The 16,827-nt window shown below is 40.0% G+C and overlaps 1 protein-coding gene across 5 annotated transcripts in view; it reads left to right on the top strand.

The window, feature by feature from the left end:
• The first annotated feature begins 1,583 nt into the window (after nt 1–1,583).
• TMPRSS7 (transmembrane serine protease 7) overlaps nt 1,584–16,827 on the top strand; it is a 40,249-nt gene continuing 25,005 nt past the window's right edge. The window contains exons 1-8 of one of the 5 annotated variants that reach the window (XM_017887770.1): nt 1,584–1,715; nt 3,882–4,012; nt 6,536–6,603; nt 8,375–8,565; nt 10,025–10,137; nt 10,363–10,591; nt 12,529–12,659; nt 13,379–13,491. In XM_017887770.1, coding sequence (XP_017743259.1) covers nt 10,446–10,591; nt 12,529–12,659; nt 13,379–13,491 — 390 coding nt within the window. In that variant the 5' untranslated portion in view covers nt 1,584–1,715; nt 3,882–4,012; nt 6,536–6,603; ... (1 more) ...; nt 10,025–10,137; nt 10,363–10,445. Of the gene's footprint in view, nt 1,721–3,881; nt 4,013–6,535; nt 6,604–8,371; nt 8,566–9,591; nt 9,631–10,024; nt 10,138–10,362; nt 10,592–12,528; nt 12,660–13,378; nt 13,492–16,827 lie in introns of those variants that run through there. The other 4 variants (XM_017887771.1, XM_017887768.1, XM_017887769.1 and 1 more) reach the window with 4 other exon arrangements.

The following is a 16,827-nucleotide window of genomic DNA, read 5'->3' as shown; positions in this document are numbered from 1 at the left end:
TTTTTTTTTTTTTTTTTTTCTTTAAGATATCCAATATCTCAGTCCAAGTGGTCAGTGCCCAAAAGAAGCTGCCAGGGAGACGACCACCATTGCTGGGGAGACGACTACCATTGCCAGGAAGACAACCACCACAAAGACCCATTGGCAAAGCCAAACCCAAGAAGCAATCCAAGAAAAAAGTTCCCTTTTGGAATGTACAAAATAAAATCATTCTCTTCACAGTATTTTTATTCATCTTAGCAGTCACAGCCTGGACACTTCTGTGGCTCTATATCAGTAAGTTAAAAATCTGTGTTTCTTTGGGGTTAGGGCTTATGGTGTGAGTCTAGCATTAGCAATGCAAGCCTAATCTGCAGTAGGTGTTTCCGATGGGATTTTCCTTTTTCCAATATGGATACACCATTTCCAAAACTGGTGTTGACGGTTTTTTGTTATTTTGTTTTGAGACAAGATCTTGCTCTGTCACCCAGGCTGGAGTGTAGTGGCACAATCACAACTCACTGCAAGCTTGAAATCCTGGGCTCAAGCAATCCTGCTGCCTCAGCCTCCTGAGTAGCTGAGACCACAGGTATATGCCACCACACCTGGGCTGATTTTTAAAATTTGTTGTAGAGACAGAGTTCTCACTATGATGCCCAGGCTGGTCTCAAACTCCTGAACTCAAGTAATCCTCCCACCTTGGCCTTCCAAAGTGCTAGGAGTACAGGCATGAACGATGGTGCCTAGCCTGGTGTTGATGTGTTAAGGAGACATAAACCAGAATTCTCTTTCTCATTTCTTTTTTTTTTTTTTTACCAACACCATTTTCTCCCCATAGGAGAGCAAGAGGAAGAGACTGGGGATAGGATGGGAAGAGCTGAGAAGGATGCTCAGGAGATTTTGACTAGTTCAGAAATGTAATGCATTTGTAGCTTTAAGAAAATTAATGGAATGCTAAGCTGTTTCATTTCCTCATTCCACCCACCACCTGTTTCTAGGCAACCTTGAATTTCCGGCTCCCTGAGCTCCATTTTGCACATGCATCTTTCTCTCCTCTGTTATTATGTGTTTGTTGATCTGACTGATCCTTTTGGACAGGTGTCATAACTAAGCCCTTTCCTATAGAGTTCTTACTTAGGCAACACTGTAAGTATAGCCTTTGTTGACTTGTGTTGGAGTTGCCATCTATACATGTTAATATATTTGATACAAAATACATGCACATGACACAATGTGAAATATATAGTTATTCTGTGCCCCATATTTCTGGCTCAGAGCTTCTAACATTCTGTAACTTCCTGAATGATAGGAGTGATAGGGGCATCTTTTGTTTTATATACATACATTTTGTTATAATATTTGATTGTAGTCCCTAGATCCTAACACAGAGATTCTAAGAATGTCTTTTTGTATGTTAACAAAATGACTGGTGGCTAAAAGCCCCTAGGTGACCAGAGAAACCAACCACATGCTGAAAGGATTGTAACTTTCAGTAGGGGGCTGAAGATTGAGCTTAATCATGAATGGAAAATGATTTAAAATTGAACTCTATAAAAACCCTAAATGGCAGGGTTCAAGGAGCTTCCAGGTTGGTGAACATATCCAGTTGCTGGGAGGGTGGCATGCTCCAACTCCACAGGGACAGAAGCTCCTACTCTAGAGACCCCTCTGGACCTTGCCCTAGGTACTTCTTCATCTGACTGCTCATCTGTATCCTTTATAATAAAGAAGTAATAGTAAAGTGTTAGTCTCTGAGTTCTGTGAGTCATTATAGCAAATTATGAAACCTGAGGGCTTTATGAGAACAGCCAATTTGTAGCCAATTTGGACAGTAGTGTGGGTAGCCTGGGGACCTACTACTTCTGATTGGGATCTGCAGTGGGGGGCGGTCTCGTGATAATGTGCCTTTAACCTTTGGGGTCTGACATGAACTCTTGGTAGCTGGTGTCAGAATTGAATTGTATCATTGGACATCCAGTTGGCGTCTGCAAAGAATTGGAGAATTGCTTGGTGTGGAGAACCCCCACCCTCACCCCCACATTTGGTGACAGAAGTGTTATGGGTAGAGAAACAATTTTCCTAGATGTACTCTCAGAGATATGAAAATCTGATTGGAAGGGAAGACTTTTAGGCAAAGAATGAAGGAATATTGTCTTGAACAGTTCAGGTCACTTATATGCACATAAATTGATGACTTGTGATTTGCTTGGCAGAAGGTAGGGCATCAAACACACCATGATGCATCTCCTACCTTCGGAAAGCTTACAGAGGCATTTGCTACTTTCAAAAAGTTCACAGTTCAGTGCTAGAGAGAAGGTGTGAGCTGAACTTTTTGCTTAAGTGATTATCTTGTGATGACAGAAGAAAGACATCTAAATTGCCCAGGGATGGCATCCAGAGAAGGGTTCGTGAACTGGTTCCTGAACATTCATCTGATACATCTTGAGACTGCTCATTATGTGTTGGGTCCTGGGGTGGGCATGGGAGCAGAGTGGTGAGCGAGATAGGATCTCTGTCCTTGAGGAAACTGGTGGGGAAGTCAAGTCAATGGGCCGTTAAGACAAACACGCACAACCTCAGCCCAGAACAAAGCAGCTTATTTGCCGTCGTTTCTCTGCTGTTCCCCAGCTGACACATTTGCACTGTCCTAGCATGTTTATAAAAGTTTTAGAACATCCTTGTGCAGATGTAGTTTGTTGGCTTATAAAAATCGGAGAAGGTTACTTCATGGAAACAGATCAATACAAGCAAAGGGAGACTGGTATGGACCAGTAAGAATTTTTCAATAGAAAACAGGTTAGTTTTGATACATGAAATCTGGGCACGGAGGGTGGCCTTGAGAAAGGAGGTAGACAGAGACAGGTAAACAGGGAGACTACGGAGGATCTTATACATTAGGCTGAGCTGAAGAGTTAGGTAAATGTAGTCTGATTTAATGCTAAATTAATTGATCTTTCTTGCATGATTGTTGTTCTGACTCTAGAGTACTCACTGATATGAGAAGGATGTATGAGCTTCTGGAAAGAAGTCATAGCTTTCATTTGAATTTTAGAGTCCGCAACCAAAAGAAAAAGAAAAAAAAAAGAAATCTAGGAAGCACTTCCCTGATAAAAATAAAAAAACCCTAAAACCAAAATACAACTGCTGTTTTATATGACTGGCCTAGAGGCGAGGCGATCAGTCCAGGGTCACATTACCTGAAAAAACAAATCAAGGACAGGAGTTCAAGCCTCCTGCCCTTTACTCCTCCCCTCCCCAGCCTCCCTACACTTCCTGAGGCTAAAGTGACTTTAAATGGATCTTAGAAGGCAAGCTGTTTCCTATCACTCACAGCGGTTGCAACTTCTTTTTAATTCAGCCATCATTTATTTAACATTTCCATGTGCTGGGCCTTGTGCTAAGAGGAAATATTCTCTCTCTCTTTCTCACTCTGTCTTTCTCCCTTTCTCTCCCCCTCTACCCACTTTGTCCCTCCCTTCCCTCAAATGTTTATTGAGCTTCAAAGCTAAGCCAGGCACTGCCTGCATCAGGGGCTGAGGAATCAAAATAAATTACTGTTTATTCCTTCAGAGGGCCCATTAAGGAGACAGAGAGAAATCATGATAAAGCGGGGTAAACATGGACCACAGAAAAGTAACACACAAGGGCCTTGAGACCCTTTTAATCTTGCTTTTAAGTATTTGCCAGAGCTGACAGAAGGAATATTCTGAGATACGGTTATTTGCTGCTGATGAAATAGATGTTGTTACCTACATTTAAAACTTCACAGGCTCTGAACCAGTTAGTATGCAGCTGCCTAAAATAAAATTATTTTAGGAGCCTCATACTGACATAGCTCAGACAATTCCTTACTGCCACACAGATGGGAAAGCCTCCCAATCTCGTTCTCTCCTATTTTACAGGTAAGACAGAAAGCAAAGATGCTTTTTACTTTGCTGGGATGTTTCGCATCACCAACATTGAGTTTCTTCCTGAATACCAACAAAAGGAGTCCAGGGAATTTCTTTCAGTGGCACGGACTGTGCAGCAAGTGGTGAGGTGATGGGGGTAGAAGGGGTTAGGGTAGAGTGGGTTTGCGGGGAGGTAGGGGATGAAGCTGGAGGGGACCACACGTGTCAGAGGTGAGCAGGGTTTAGGGAAGTAGAGGGCAGGGTAGACAAAGGAAGCCGTCAGAAGAAAACATGAAATTTAGCACATCTCGGCTATAAGATAGAATTTCTCCCCTGCTCCCACGTTCCAATGTAAAAAAAAGAATGGCTCTCTCAGCTTCAGTTTTTCTCAACCATAAAATAAAGGAATTGGAATCAGATGACCTTTAAAATACCTTCCAGTTCTGAAGTTAGATGCATACCGATTAATTCCATTATTGTACACATTTATTTCAACCTTGATGTACTGGCAATCTCTTCACTGTAAAAAGTAACTTTCTCATTATAGAACTAATAAATATTTATTATAAAATTAGCAAAATTCAGATGATTATGTTTTAAAACTAACATCTTCTTTTACGTCATCACCAGAGATAAAGCCCCTTTTTATTCTGAAATACACAGACATAGAGAATAGTGCAATACTGGAATATTATTTTCAGTTTTATAAACTAACATTTTCTTTTAGCATGCTATTGCATGCTTCTATGCAAGTAAATTTGTCTTAAAAAAATGTAAGTTACAATAGCCTCAAAGTTAGCAAATCCCCATTTATTGGATGTTTAGGCTGCTCCCAATTTTTGCTATAGATAATGTGACAGCAAAGCTGCCACATTCTTTGTGAGTATCTCCGATTACTCCCTTAGGTGGTTTCCTAAAAGTATAACTACTTGGACAAATAGAAAAGTATGTATTTATGGCTCTTGGCGCATATTACCAACTAGAACGTTGCTGTCAATTTGTATTTTCACGGTACTGGAGAGGGTTGTCATAGTGATGACCTTGACACAATGACTGGCTGTGTAGAAAGAGGAAAGGTGGTGAGAGAGAGGGCACATCAAAGACAATAGTGCTCAGAGCAGCTTTTACTTACTGAATGCCTTCTACATACTGGGTACGTCACTAAACCCTTTGCCTCTAATATTTATGCAGTCCTGTGTCGCTTAACAATGGAGATACTGTTGTACAAACATCGTAGAGTATGTGTGCACATACATAGCTGGAGTGGCCTACTACACACCCAGGCTAGATGGTATAGCCTACTGCCCCTAAGCCACAAACCTGGATGGCATGTTACTGTACTGAACAGTGTAGGCCATTGTAACACAAATCACTAGATGATAGGAGTCGCTCAGCTCCATCATAATCTTATGAGACTACTGTCATATATGTGGTCTGTCATTGACCAAAATGTCATGTGGCATATGACTATATACCAATTATGTCTCAAATTATCCCAAGGAGGTGGGTGTTTTGATTACCACTTTATAGGTAAAAAAGAAAAAACAAAACCCACCTAAACAGGTTTAGGCAACATGTTCTGTGTTGCACAGTGAATTTAAATTTCATAGCTCATATTACTTCCACTACACTTTACAATTTCTAAGGGTTAAAAAAAATTTTTTTTAATCTTGAGCAATTATGTAGTGGTTTTCAAATTATGCAGGAAGGAGAATACCAGAAAAAAATGACTTGGGAGAAGAGAGTGAGTTTGGTTTTAGAAATGCTGGGTGAGGGCCAAGAAGTAAATCAATTGAAATACAGCTTTCCTTTGAGATCCAATTATGAAGTTTTTTTTTGTTTTTTGTTTTTTGTTTTTTTTTTTTTGAGACGGAGTCTCGCTCTGTCGCCCAGGCTGGAGTGCAGTGGCCGGATCTCAGCTCACTGCAAGCTCCGCCTCCCGGGTTTACACCATTCTCCTGCCTCAGCCTCCCCAGTAGCTGGGACTACAGGCGCCAGCCACCTCGCCCGGCTAGCTTTTGTATTTTTTAGTAGAGACGGGGTTTCACCATGTTAGCCAGGATGGTCTACGATCTCCTGACCTCGTGATCCGCCCGTCTCGGCCTCCCAAAGTGCTGGGATTACAGGCTTGAGCCACCGCGCCCAGCCAATTACGAAGTTTTAAAAGAGCTGGGGCCCTTCCCTAGAGTTTGTTCTGAAGGAGGCTGGTAGACCTGGCTGTGGATACCACTCGCCCTCTAGTGGCCAATATGAGAATGTGTCCTTAAGAATATAGTCAACGCTGCTGCCCTGATAGAAAAGACATTGGGTCAGATACCGCAGTATGAAAATGTGCTTAAATGAGTTCGATTTGTTAACTGTGGAGAAAATTAACCTTTGGAGTGGGGAGAATACAGAAGTTAAGTTTGAGTTTAAAGAGAGCAATAAATGACTGAGGGTCACTGATTTTTCACAGATAGCAGAATGAAAGTAAGTCACCCAAGATTGTTGCAGGAAGAATTTATTTGAATTCAAGAAATAATGTCTGGGTGTAGAGTTAGGGGCCTTTATTTTGAGACTTGCACTTCTTCTTGCTGACTGTCAGAGCTTGGGCCTACAACATTTAAGATACTGTAAAAGGAAGTCAAGTATGAAATACTTCAGAGACCTCAACTATTCTTTTTCAGATAAACCTGGTTTATACAACATCTGCCTTCTCCAGATTTTATGAGCAGTCTGTTGTTGCAGATGTCAGGTAATGCATGTCCCTCGTTTTGGGATTTCTGTGTTCATTGTTCTAAATTCCATTCAAGGCTATGAAAAGGCTGAGATGCCACCATTCCTAAGTAGCTTCTTGGAGGTGGTTGGGGATTCATGCTGTATTAACACAACTAGTGACTCAACTCACTGCCCTGCTTTCATGCTGTGTTTTTGCTCTTTTTTTTTTTTTTTTATTTTTTTTTTTTTTGAGAACGGAGTCTCGCTCTGCCACCCAGGCTGGAGTGCAGTGGCAGATGCTCAGCTCATGGCAAGCTCCACCTCGCCAGGTTTAGCCGGCATTCTCCTGCTCATCCCTCCGAGTAGCCGGACTACAGGCGGCCGCCTCAGCGGCCCGGCTTTTTTTTTTTTTTTGTATTTTTAAGTAGAGACTGGGTTTAACCGTGTTAGCAGGATGCGTCTCGATCTCCTGACCCTCAGGTGATGCCGCCAGTCTTGGCCTCAGCAAGTGCTCGGGATTACAGGTCTTGAGCCAGCTCGCGGCCGCGTGTTTTTGCTCTTTATCTACCAAATCCCGACCTTCTCCCCATAGCTAGAATCCTGAACCCCTATAGCAGTGCTGCTGTGCAAAATGGCCACAAACTTGTCTATCATATTGGGTGGAGGGTGGAGGCAAAAATAAAGCACAGACCATGATTTCTTAATGTTCAGTGAAAAACTGGTCAATAGAGATCTTCTGAGAAAAAAGGGGATTCATGGTGAAATAATTTTTAGAAAAAATTGTGCACCATATATTGTATCCCACCCCTACCCACTCCCAATATATCTGCAGAGATTCACAATCCACAATCCACTTTGACATATTAAAGCACTGAGAAGCCTTGGACTAAAGCAACTTGATTAGTTTCCTTAACCTTCCATTTCTCAAGTCATTTACTGCAGAACGCCATGTTATGTTCCTTTCATAAAACACGGCAGTATTTATGCCATTGGAGCTCAGGCTCTGGGGGCAGACTGGAAACCAAATTGGGCTTAATTACTGGATCTGCTACTAGCTATGTGACGTGGAGTTGTATTTGGCCTCAGTTTTCTCACCTATAAAATTGGAATAATAATAGGACCTTCTCATAAGATTAAATGGGATAAAGCAGATTTAGCACAGTCCCCGGACATGGCAGAGTATCAAACTTTTTAATGGTTTTATTTATTTATTTATTTTTGAGACAGAGTCTCACTCTGTTGCCCAGGCCGGAGTACAATGGCACGATCTCAGCTCACTGCAACCTCCGCCTCCCGGGTTCAAACAATTCTTCCGGCTCAGCCTCCCCAGTAGCTGTGATTACAGGCACCCGCCACAATGTCTGGCTAATTTTTGTAGTTTTAGTAGAGACGGGGTTTCACCATGTTAGTCAGGCTGGTCTCAAACTCCTGACCTCAGGTAATCTGTCTGCCTCGGCCTCCCAAAGTGCTGGGAATACAGGCGTGAGCCACTGCACCCGGCCACGGTTTTAAATTTTAATGGCAGTGAATACTGATTGATATCCATTAGAAATAGCATATTCTCCATGGAGATGCAACTATACAGTAATGGCTTTAGATTAGAATCCAACACAATAGTCTGAATACATGTAACATGATGCTGTCCTTTGCCAATCTTCACAACAGAAGTCAATGACTACCTAAAGAAGGGAGCTAGCTTCAATTGAAGGATGTGCTCACTGGCCTTACCTTGAATCTATCAGCTGGGTACTGCTTCTCTGTAAAGTCCTGTGAGGTCCCTGACGATCTCTCTTTTTTCGTTATAGCAGCAACAACAAAGGTGGCCTCCTTGTCCACTTTTGGATTGTGTTTGTCATGCCACGCGCCAAAGGCCACATCTTCTGCGAAGACTGTGTGGCCGCCATCTTGAAGGACTCCATCCAGACAAGCATCATAAACCGGACCTCTGTGGGGAGCTTGCAGGGCCTGGCTGTGGACATGGACTCTGTAGTACTAAATGGTGATTGTTGGGTAATTCTCCTTTAGCATTCCTTCCTGCAGCACTCCGGATACTTGCCATGATTACAGTCAACACTGTAACGAAGCATTACAATGTGGGATTATCCCACAATCCCAGGAGCGCAGGATTAACTAAAGACATTGGAGCTATGTTAGTAAAGTAAAAATACAGCGATTGAAAGATAGATTTGGGGAAAATATTCATATGAAATTGAATGTATTACTGTGTACCTCTACCTACCCTTATTCAGTTCATGCATTGTCAAACTAAGTCCCCAAAGAACAAAGACCTAGACAAGGAAGAATTTTGCTGAGGTTTATCTTGTTACTTTACTTGCCCAGACAGAACTGTCCCTTTACTGTGTAATGCTGTCCAACACTCCAGAACAGCTTGCTTCATAGCCTCAAATGCAAATTTCATTGTTTGCCTTAATAGTAAAATGGCTTAATGATTGCATAACTCAAAATTTATGTAGTTTTCTGTTTTGATTTAAATTTTATATATAAAATACATATATGAACATATGTTATAAATATATTATAAATTTCTGTGTATTTAAAAATATATAAATATCTATATTATATACACACACACATACACTAGGCATGTGGTAGGTAGCTGACAAATATTTGTTAAATAAATGAAAAATCTCATAGAAAATTCTGTATCCCATGTATTATTTCATATATAAGACTAATATCATATTTGTTTGGTTGCTTTTTTACCTTTGAAAATATTTGAAACTTGCAACTACAATTTCAAGGATACAAAGGTAAAGAGAATAGTACAGTGAACTCTCATACACCCATTACTTAGCTTTGACAACTATCAACTCACTCACAACTATTCTATTTGATCTCTAAATACCTAAACAACTACCTCATCCTCACTGGATTATTTTAAAGTAAATCCCAGATGTGTTTGATTGCTTTTAAAGAAGAACTGAAAATAATTTTTACTAAGCAAAATTCTAACAAAATGAAACGATGGGATTCAGTCTCTTGTCTATGTGCTTTTTCATTGCAGCTGGGCTTCGGTCGGATTACTCGTCAACCATAGGATCTGGTAAATTCTTTCATGTGGTTCCCCCTCCTCCCATGTTAATATTGTTTTTGGCTTTAATTTTCATTTTCTAATTGATGGTATTTGTCAGTGCTCTTTTAAATGCAAGTGACAGAAATGCATTCAAAATGGCTTAAGCACAAAAGAAACTTGACTGGCTCATGTAAGTGGGACATACATGGAATGTGCTGGCATTAGTCATGGTTGAGTCTAGGGTCTAAAATAAAATATCATCAGAACTCTGCATCTCTGCCTACTTCTATGGAGACTTCGTTATCAAGTTGTGCTCTTTCGCTGTGGTGGTAACAAGGACCACCAAACAGATCCAAACTTAAAATTTATCATTTTCTCAACCATGGTGAAACCACCTCCACGTATTTCCTGACTGCTCTTGCAGAAGTCCTGGGGCTGACTCTCACTGTCTGGATTGACTGACATGCCTATTCTTGAAATGACTTCTTTGACTCTGATTGGCCAGCCTGGGTTATGTGCCCACCTCTGAAGCTAGGGGTGAGTTTAACCCCAACCAAACTATATAGACAGAGTGCTGGTAGTTTCTAAAGGCAAAATGCAGGGCTGTTACCAGAAGGCAGAGAAGTGGACCTAGGCTGGCAAAGGCAGCATATGTCCTTCACATGACCTCTTTTGCTCTTTACTTTTCTATAAAGATTTCTTTTTTTAGAAAAATCATTCCTAAAATAAAGAAAAGAAAGGAAAATGGTGCTGTCTCCACAGACAAAGGCTGCTCTCAGTACTTCTATGCAGAGCATCTGTCTCTCCACTACCCGCTGGAGATTTCTGCAACCTCAGGGAGGCTGATGTGTCACTTCAAGCTGGTGGCCATAGTGGGCTACCTGATTCGTCTCTCAATCAAGTCCATCCAAATCGAAGCCGACAACTGTGCCACTGACTCCCTGACCATTTATGACTCCCTTTTGCCCATCCGGAGCAGCATCTTGTACAGGTACGATGCAGGTACTCTTCTTGGTGGGTAAAAAGATTTTTTACAACCTCTGTTTTACAGTATCTGTGTTCCCCCTGGATTGTTTTTTAAAACAGTTTTTGTGTGCACACATGAGGTCGACGACTGACCCATGCCCTATTTAGTATCCATTATACTTTAGTACCCTCGCCAGGGCCTATCAGACTCAATGTTTTCCATTATACTTTAGTACCCTCGCCAGGGCCTATCAGACTCAATGTTTTCCACTTGTAGCAAATACTCTCAAAGTCAGTACAGCAAGAACTTCAGCCAATATACCTGAAATATAACAGATACTTTGTTTAATTTTACATTTATTGAAATAAAAATGAAGTCTACTGTTTCAACAGTGTGAGAATAAATATCCTATGATGATTGCATCACATTAGTAAACAATTAAATTCTTTTCTCATTACAAAGATAACACATGTTTATTGTAGAAAATTAGGTCAGAGGAAAGAGTATCAATTACTTTATAATCTCCTTATTCAGAACAAATTTCTGTTATATTTTAGCATAAATCCTTTCATGTATATGTAATAACACACACATACACATACCCTAGTATTTTTTACTTAATAGTAGATATTTATTTATGGGTGCTTAATATTTGGTAAACTAATAATGAATCACACTTTATTAAGAAAGTATTTATTACTCACTGTGCTAAAAAGGTACACAAATCATCCTATTATTTTTATCCGTGTCTATGGATGTACGTAACAATGCTTTATGTGTGTGTGTAGGTATTTATATTTTGGTGATGAATGTGCATATTAAAAATTCAAACACTATGTAAGAATATGCGGTGAAAAGTAAGTTTGCCACTGATGCCCATTCCTCCATCATTATCAGCTTCTTTTCATCCTTTCAGATATATTTACTTATCTCATTTAATCCTCAGCACAATGCTATGAGGAGCATACTATTATTATTGCTACTGAGGCAGCAGAATAGGATCTGGAGGCAGGGAACTTAAGGCCAATTAGTGCTGACTTCCTAAAGCTGATTCAAGGGGAAACAACAAGATCTGGGGGCAGGGAACCTAAGCCCAATTAATGTAAACTTCCTAAAGCTAAACCAAAAGGAAAAGCCCCATCACCCTACAACCCTCCCGCTTCCACCACTTCTCAGGTGGAAAGGGAAAGCACCCTGATTGGCCTCAGGCTAAGCCCAGGCCATTCCTTCAGCTGCATACCGCACCAATTTACCTCGACCTTTAATTAGCCATGGACCAAATCCTTCATCCAGATAAGGTGTAGCTGATAGGGACCTCACAAGGAGTACTTAAAACCCTAAATACTTTGTAACTGGGCCCTTGAACCGCTTGCTCTGGCCCACTCCCACCCTGTGGAGTGCTTTAATAAATCCCTGCTTTCCTTTCTCATTTCTGTTTCATTCCTTTGTTGCTTTGTGCATTTTGCTCAATTCTTTGTTTAACATGCCAAGGACATGGACAACTCACATGGCCTTTGTTCTGGTAACACTACCATTGCATAGAAGAGAAACTGGTGCTTACAAAGATTTAAGCCTGGCATCTTTCATCCATTTACATGATGGAGCTGACTTTTGAATCCAGTTTTCCCTAGGGCAGAGTCCAGGACCTTAGCCATTAGATACACTACTTTTATACCGTATTTCTGCTCAAGGAGCATCCAGTGACAGGCATCCCAGAGAATTCTCTGGTAGAGGTTCCTACACAAAAATGTATCTACCTTTTCCGGCTCTGTAGTGCTCTGTGGCTACTAATGGATGAGGATCTGGTTGGGAGAGATTCCCAAGAACTGAGGGGATGGATTGAATAGATGGCCCAGGAAACCTGTGGAATCGTTTTGAATGGAGACCCATTTCTCGAACAGGAGAACCATTTCTCAAATAATGTATTATTCATGTACTTTTGTTTTATTATCTGCTTTCAGAATTTGTGAACCCACAAGAACATTAATGTCATTTGTTTCTACAAATAATCTCATGTTGGTGACATTTAAGTCTCCTCATATACGGAGGCTCTCAGGAATCCGGGCATATTTTGAGGTCATTCCAGAACAAAGTAAGTCTTCCCCAGTTATGCAGAAGTCACTTTTAGAAATATTTGTTAAGATAGCCTATTCTTAACTTTCTGGAGGCTGTGTTGTAATATTCATTTTATTAGTCTGGGACTCTGAATAAGGGTCCAGTCAGAAGAGAGAGACCATATTAGTTATTTGGACAGAATGAATTCGGTAAGAACTATTAACTTAGTGTAAAGGTGTTAATAAGGTTAGTCAAAAGGTGAATAGGACAAGAAGAGAAATGTAAGGTACCATGGATGTAACATGTGCAGAAAGTAACTATTATCCTGAGGGCTGGATGAACAAAGGAAAGAGGTTGGGATTATCACAGTTTAGAGCGTAGAAGAGAGAATATGAGGGATGGAACTCAGGCCTCTGAGGAGGGGTTGCTGTTCAGCTGTTGCTGGTGTCTCTGAGTTCAGAACTATGTTTTTAAAGAAAGTAATAGCATCTTGCAGATCTGCAGCCAAAACATATGATTTGAAAACAAACATAGAATTTCAGAATAAGTATTTTAGCTATACATCTGTAGGGTGGTATTTCTTTCTTCTGAAAAACAAACAAACAAAACAAAACAAAACAAAAAACAAAGTTTACAAAATGTATAAAGCTTGTCGATCAAGGAAGTGTGCATTAGTAGTTAAATGAATGTATGAAGTGTATGTTTCCATAATCTCACAGCTGCGAATCATTGTGTGTCACTGGGTATCTTTTTCAGAGTGTGAAAACACAGTGTTGGTCAAAGAAATCACTGGCTTTGAAGGAAAAATTTCAAGCCCATATTACCCAAGCTACTATCCTCCAAAATGCAAGTGTACCTGGAAATTTCAGGTAGCCTAGTTCTACCAGTGTCTTAGAAAAATATGACTGCTCTATTTTTAATAACATGAATTTCATTACATTTATTTTTAATTACAAAAGAATATTGCTTAATTTTATAAAATTTCAGTATTATTGAAATATATTATTTAGAACGCAACACTTTTCTGTAATTTCAACTCTCTGCCCACAAATGAACTACTCTTAGCAGACTGGAGCTTGTTTCTTAAATTTATTTTGTTTGTGTTGAAAATGCAAAGGCATTGTTGAAGGTTCAAACAGTTATTTTATTATGATAGAGCACATTTATCCATTTTTAATTACTTCATCACTAGCATTGTAATAGGAATAATAATAAAATAAAACATTGGATTAGGCAATATAGTCAGCCCTCTGTATCTGCAGGTTTGGCATCTGTGGATTAAACCAATCACAGATCAAAAAATTTTACAAACACACACAATAAAATACAACAATAAAAAATAATACAAATAAAAAAATACAATATAACAACTATTTACATAGAATATAATTGTATTAGGTATTATAAGTAATCTAGAGATGATTTAAAGTATAGGAGAGGATGTGCATAGATTACACGCAAATACTACACAATTTTATATAAGATACTGCAGTATCTGAGAATTTTGGTATCTGTGGGGTTCCTGTAACCAATCCTCCACAGATAGCAAGGGACAACTGTATTATATTTCAGTTGTATAAGCAAACCAGAGTGCAAATGTATATGAAATATCTATCTATCTCTCTATCTATCTCTCTATCTATATCATCTATCTATATCTATGTATCTATCTATCTATCTATCTATCTATCTATCTATCTCTCTCTCTCTCTCTCCCACTGGTGCTAGATAAGGCATTTATGCTTTTTTTTTTTAAAAAAAAATCTTAGTAAACTGTTTTTTCTTTCTCCACCTATAATATCACATGGAGACAGGGCAAAGTGTCACCTTTGTTCATTCAGGATATACATATAAACTCATTGTTGTGTGGCATAGCAATTAGATAAATTAGATGTAAATGGCAAGCAGTATGTCGTTTGCATTTATTCAATGTATTATTGAATGACTACTAGGGGCCAGGCACTCAGGCATGATTCCAGACCCGGGGGATCCATGAAATCAGACACACACACCCATGAAATCAGACATACACACACACACAGCAGCCGTGCTCTCATGGAGCTTACCTTCCAGTAGGGGAAGGCAAGTTATAAACAAGTTAAATATGCATAATATGTCTCATAATGATAAAATGCTATGGAGAAAAATAAAGCAGGGAAGGGGGCTCTATACTTTGAGTTGGCGGTGGGAGGTGTGAAGGATAGCAAGTTAGGTGTTTGTTATCTTAAATAGGATGGTCAGGGAAAGTCTTGCTGACAAGGGGACATTTGCAGATAAACCTGAAAGATGAGGGTACTAACCTTGTAAATACCAGGATGAGAATGTTGCAGGCAAAGGGAATAGCTGAGCCAGGGACTCTGAGGCAGGAGGGTGCTTAACGCATATATATTTTTTTGTGCGTAGTCATAATAGTTAAAATAATTTCATTACTCTACCCAAACCTGTAAGTTGGTGTCAATACCCTGATGGCATGTATCCTTAAATTTTTTTAAAAAAATCGTTATTACAAATATGTCCAAAGTAGTTAAGAGACAAAGGTGCTGGACCCTTGCTCACTGCCAGATTCTCAAGGCTTCAGGGCAGCAGAAATGCAGGGCCTCAGATGAGCAGTGAGTCTGAGGAGGAGAGGAAAAGAGGAGATGAAAAAACGGGTTAGGGAAGGAAAAGGGAAAGGAAACATATCTCCATTTCTTCAGTCTCTCCACAAAGCAGATTTACCTTCTTGAGTTCATGTGATAGCAGAAGACAGTGCCATTCACAAAAGCTCTGTCAAATCCTTGAAATTCCTTTGAGATAAAATAAAGGTTGACTTCCTAATGATCCATAGCCTTAAAATGAAAAATTTAAAACTTTGTTGGGACTTTTAGTCAGGATGTGAATAAGAATATTGGATCATTTACTGTTTTGCTAGGGGTTGGGGTGAGAAATGCTGAAGAAAACAAAAGGCTTTGTAAGGAAAAGGGCATCCCAGTGCTCAAGTGAGGAGTGGGAGAAAGGAGGCGGGAAACCAGGACCAACGTGTTAGCTGTGGTCATCTCTCAGAGAGCAAGTTTGTTCTCCTCAGTGTGCAGGTTAAATAAAGCTGTTCCTTTTCAGAAAGCTTTGAAAACATGAGGGCATGTTACTGTGAATGGAAATCAGTGTAAAACATATTGACTTTTTTCACCTGTGAAATAGCTTTGAATTTATTAAAAAATAACTAAGAGCTAGATGACTTAAGTAACAAAAATATTGACTCATCATGATAAAAGTTTTTTACACAAAAGTTAGTTTATATTCTCCTCAATCCATCTTTGTGTCTGGTTCCATTTTGAAATTTACTGAAGAGCAATCAACTCCCTTTGCAAACTCACTTTCAGCTGAGTTTTAAGGTCTTATTTATCTGAGAAGGATTAACTCCTGCTACAGCTTAAAGTCCATCTGATTCTTCTCTCAAGCTCTCTTGTCCACTCAACAATGCTTATTACATGTCTGCCACGTGTCAGGCTCTATACGGGGATGCCTAGTAGCAAGATAAAGTCCTTGTTCTCATGGGGCTTGCAGACTACAGGGGAATATGGAACAAATAAGTATAACCAAAAAAGGGTGTTGAGTTTATATTATGTTGTCTATATTTGTTTAGCACTTCAGTGTTTTTGGCAACATATTTTTATTTGCCCTTCAAAGCACACCTCTAATATACAAGATATATTCTTAGCACATTTTATAGGTGTGGAAAAAGAGATGGGTCAAATCATTTGCTAGGGATCACTCATACAGAAAGTGACCCAGGTAGGACTAGAAGGAATCATGCCTTCTCCATAAATAAATTCAGCCCCTTCTCCTTTTCTGGGTTTCTAAAGATGTTCTGCTTCCCTACGTTTCTTAACAATCACTTAGCTGAACATCTACCTCCTCCCTTCTTTTTTTTTTTTTTTTTTTTTTTTTTGAGACGGAGTCTCGCTCTGTCGCCCGGGCTGGAGTGCAGTGGCCGGATCTCAGCTCACTGCAAGCTCCGCCTCCCGGGTTTACGCCATTCTCCTGCCTCAGCCTCCCAAATAGCTGGGACTACAGGCGCCCGCCACCTCACCCGGCTAGTTTTTTGTATTTTTTAGTAGAGACGGGGTTTCACCATGTTAGCCAGGATGGTCTCGATCTCCTGACCTCGTGATCCGCCCGTCTCGGCCTCCCAAAGTGCTGGGATTACAGGCTTGAGCCACCGCGCC

Source organism: Rhinopithecus bieti, unplaced genomic scaffold (genome assembly GCF_001698545.2).
Source record: "Rhinopithecus bieti isolate Rb0 unplaced genomic scaffold, ASM169854v2 scaffold_17936, whole genome shotgun sequence".
In the NCBI taxonomy this organism is placed as follows: domain Eukaryota; kingdom Metazoa; phylum Chordata; class Mammalia; order Primates; family Cercopithecidae; genus Rhinopithecus; species Rhinopithecus bieti.
This window is presented reverse-complemented; position numbering and strand designations above follow the sequence as displayed.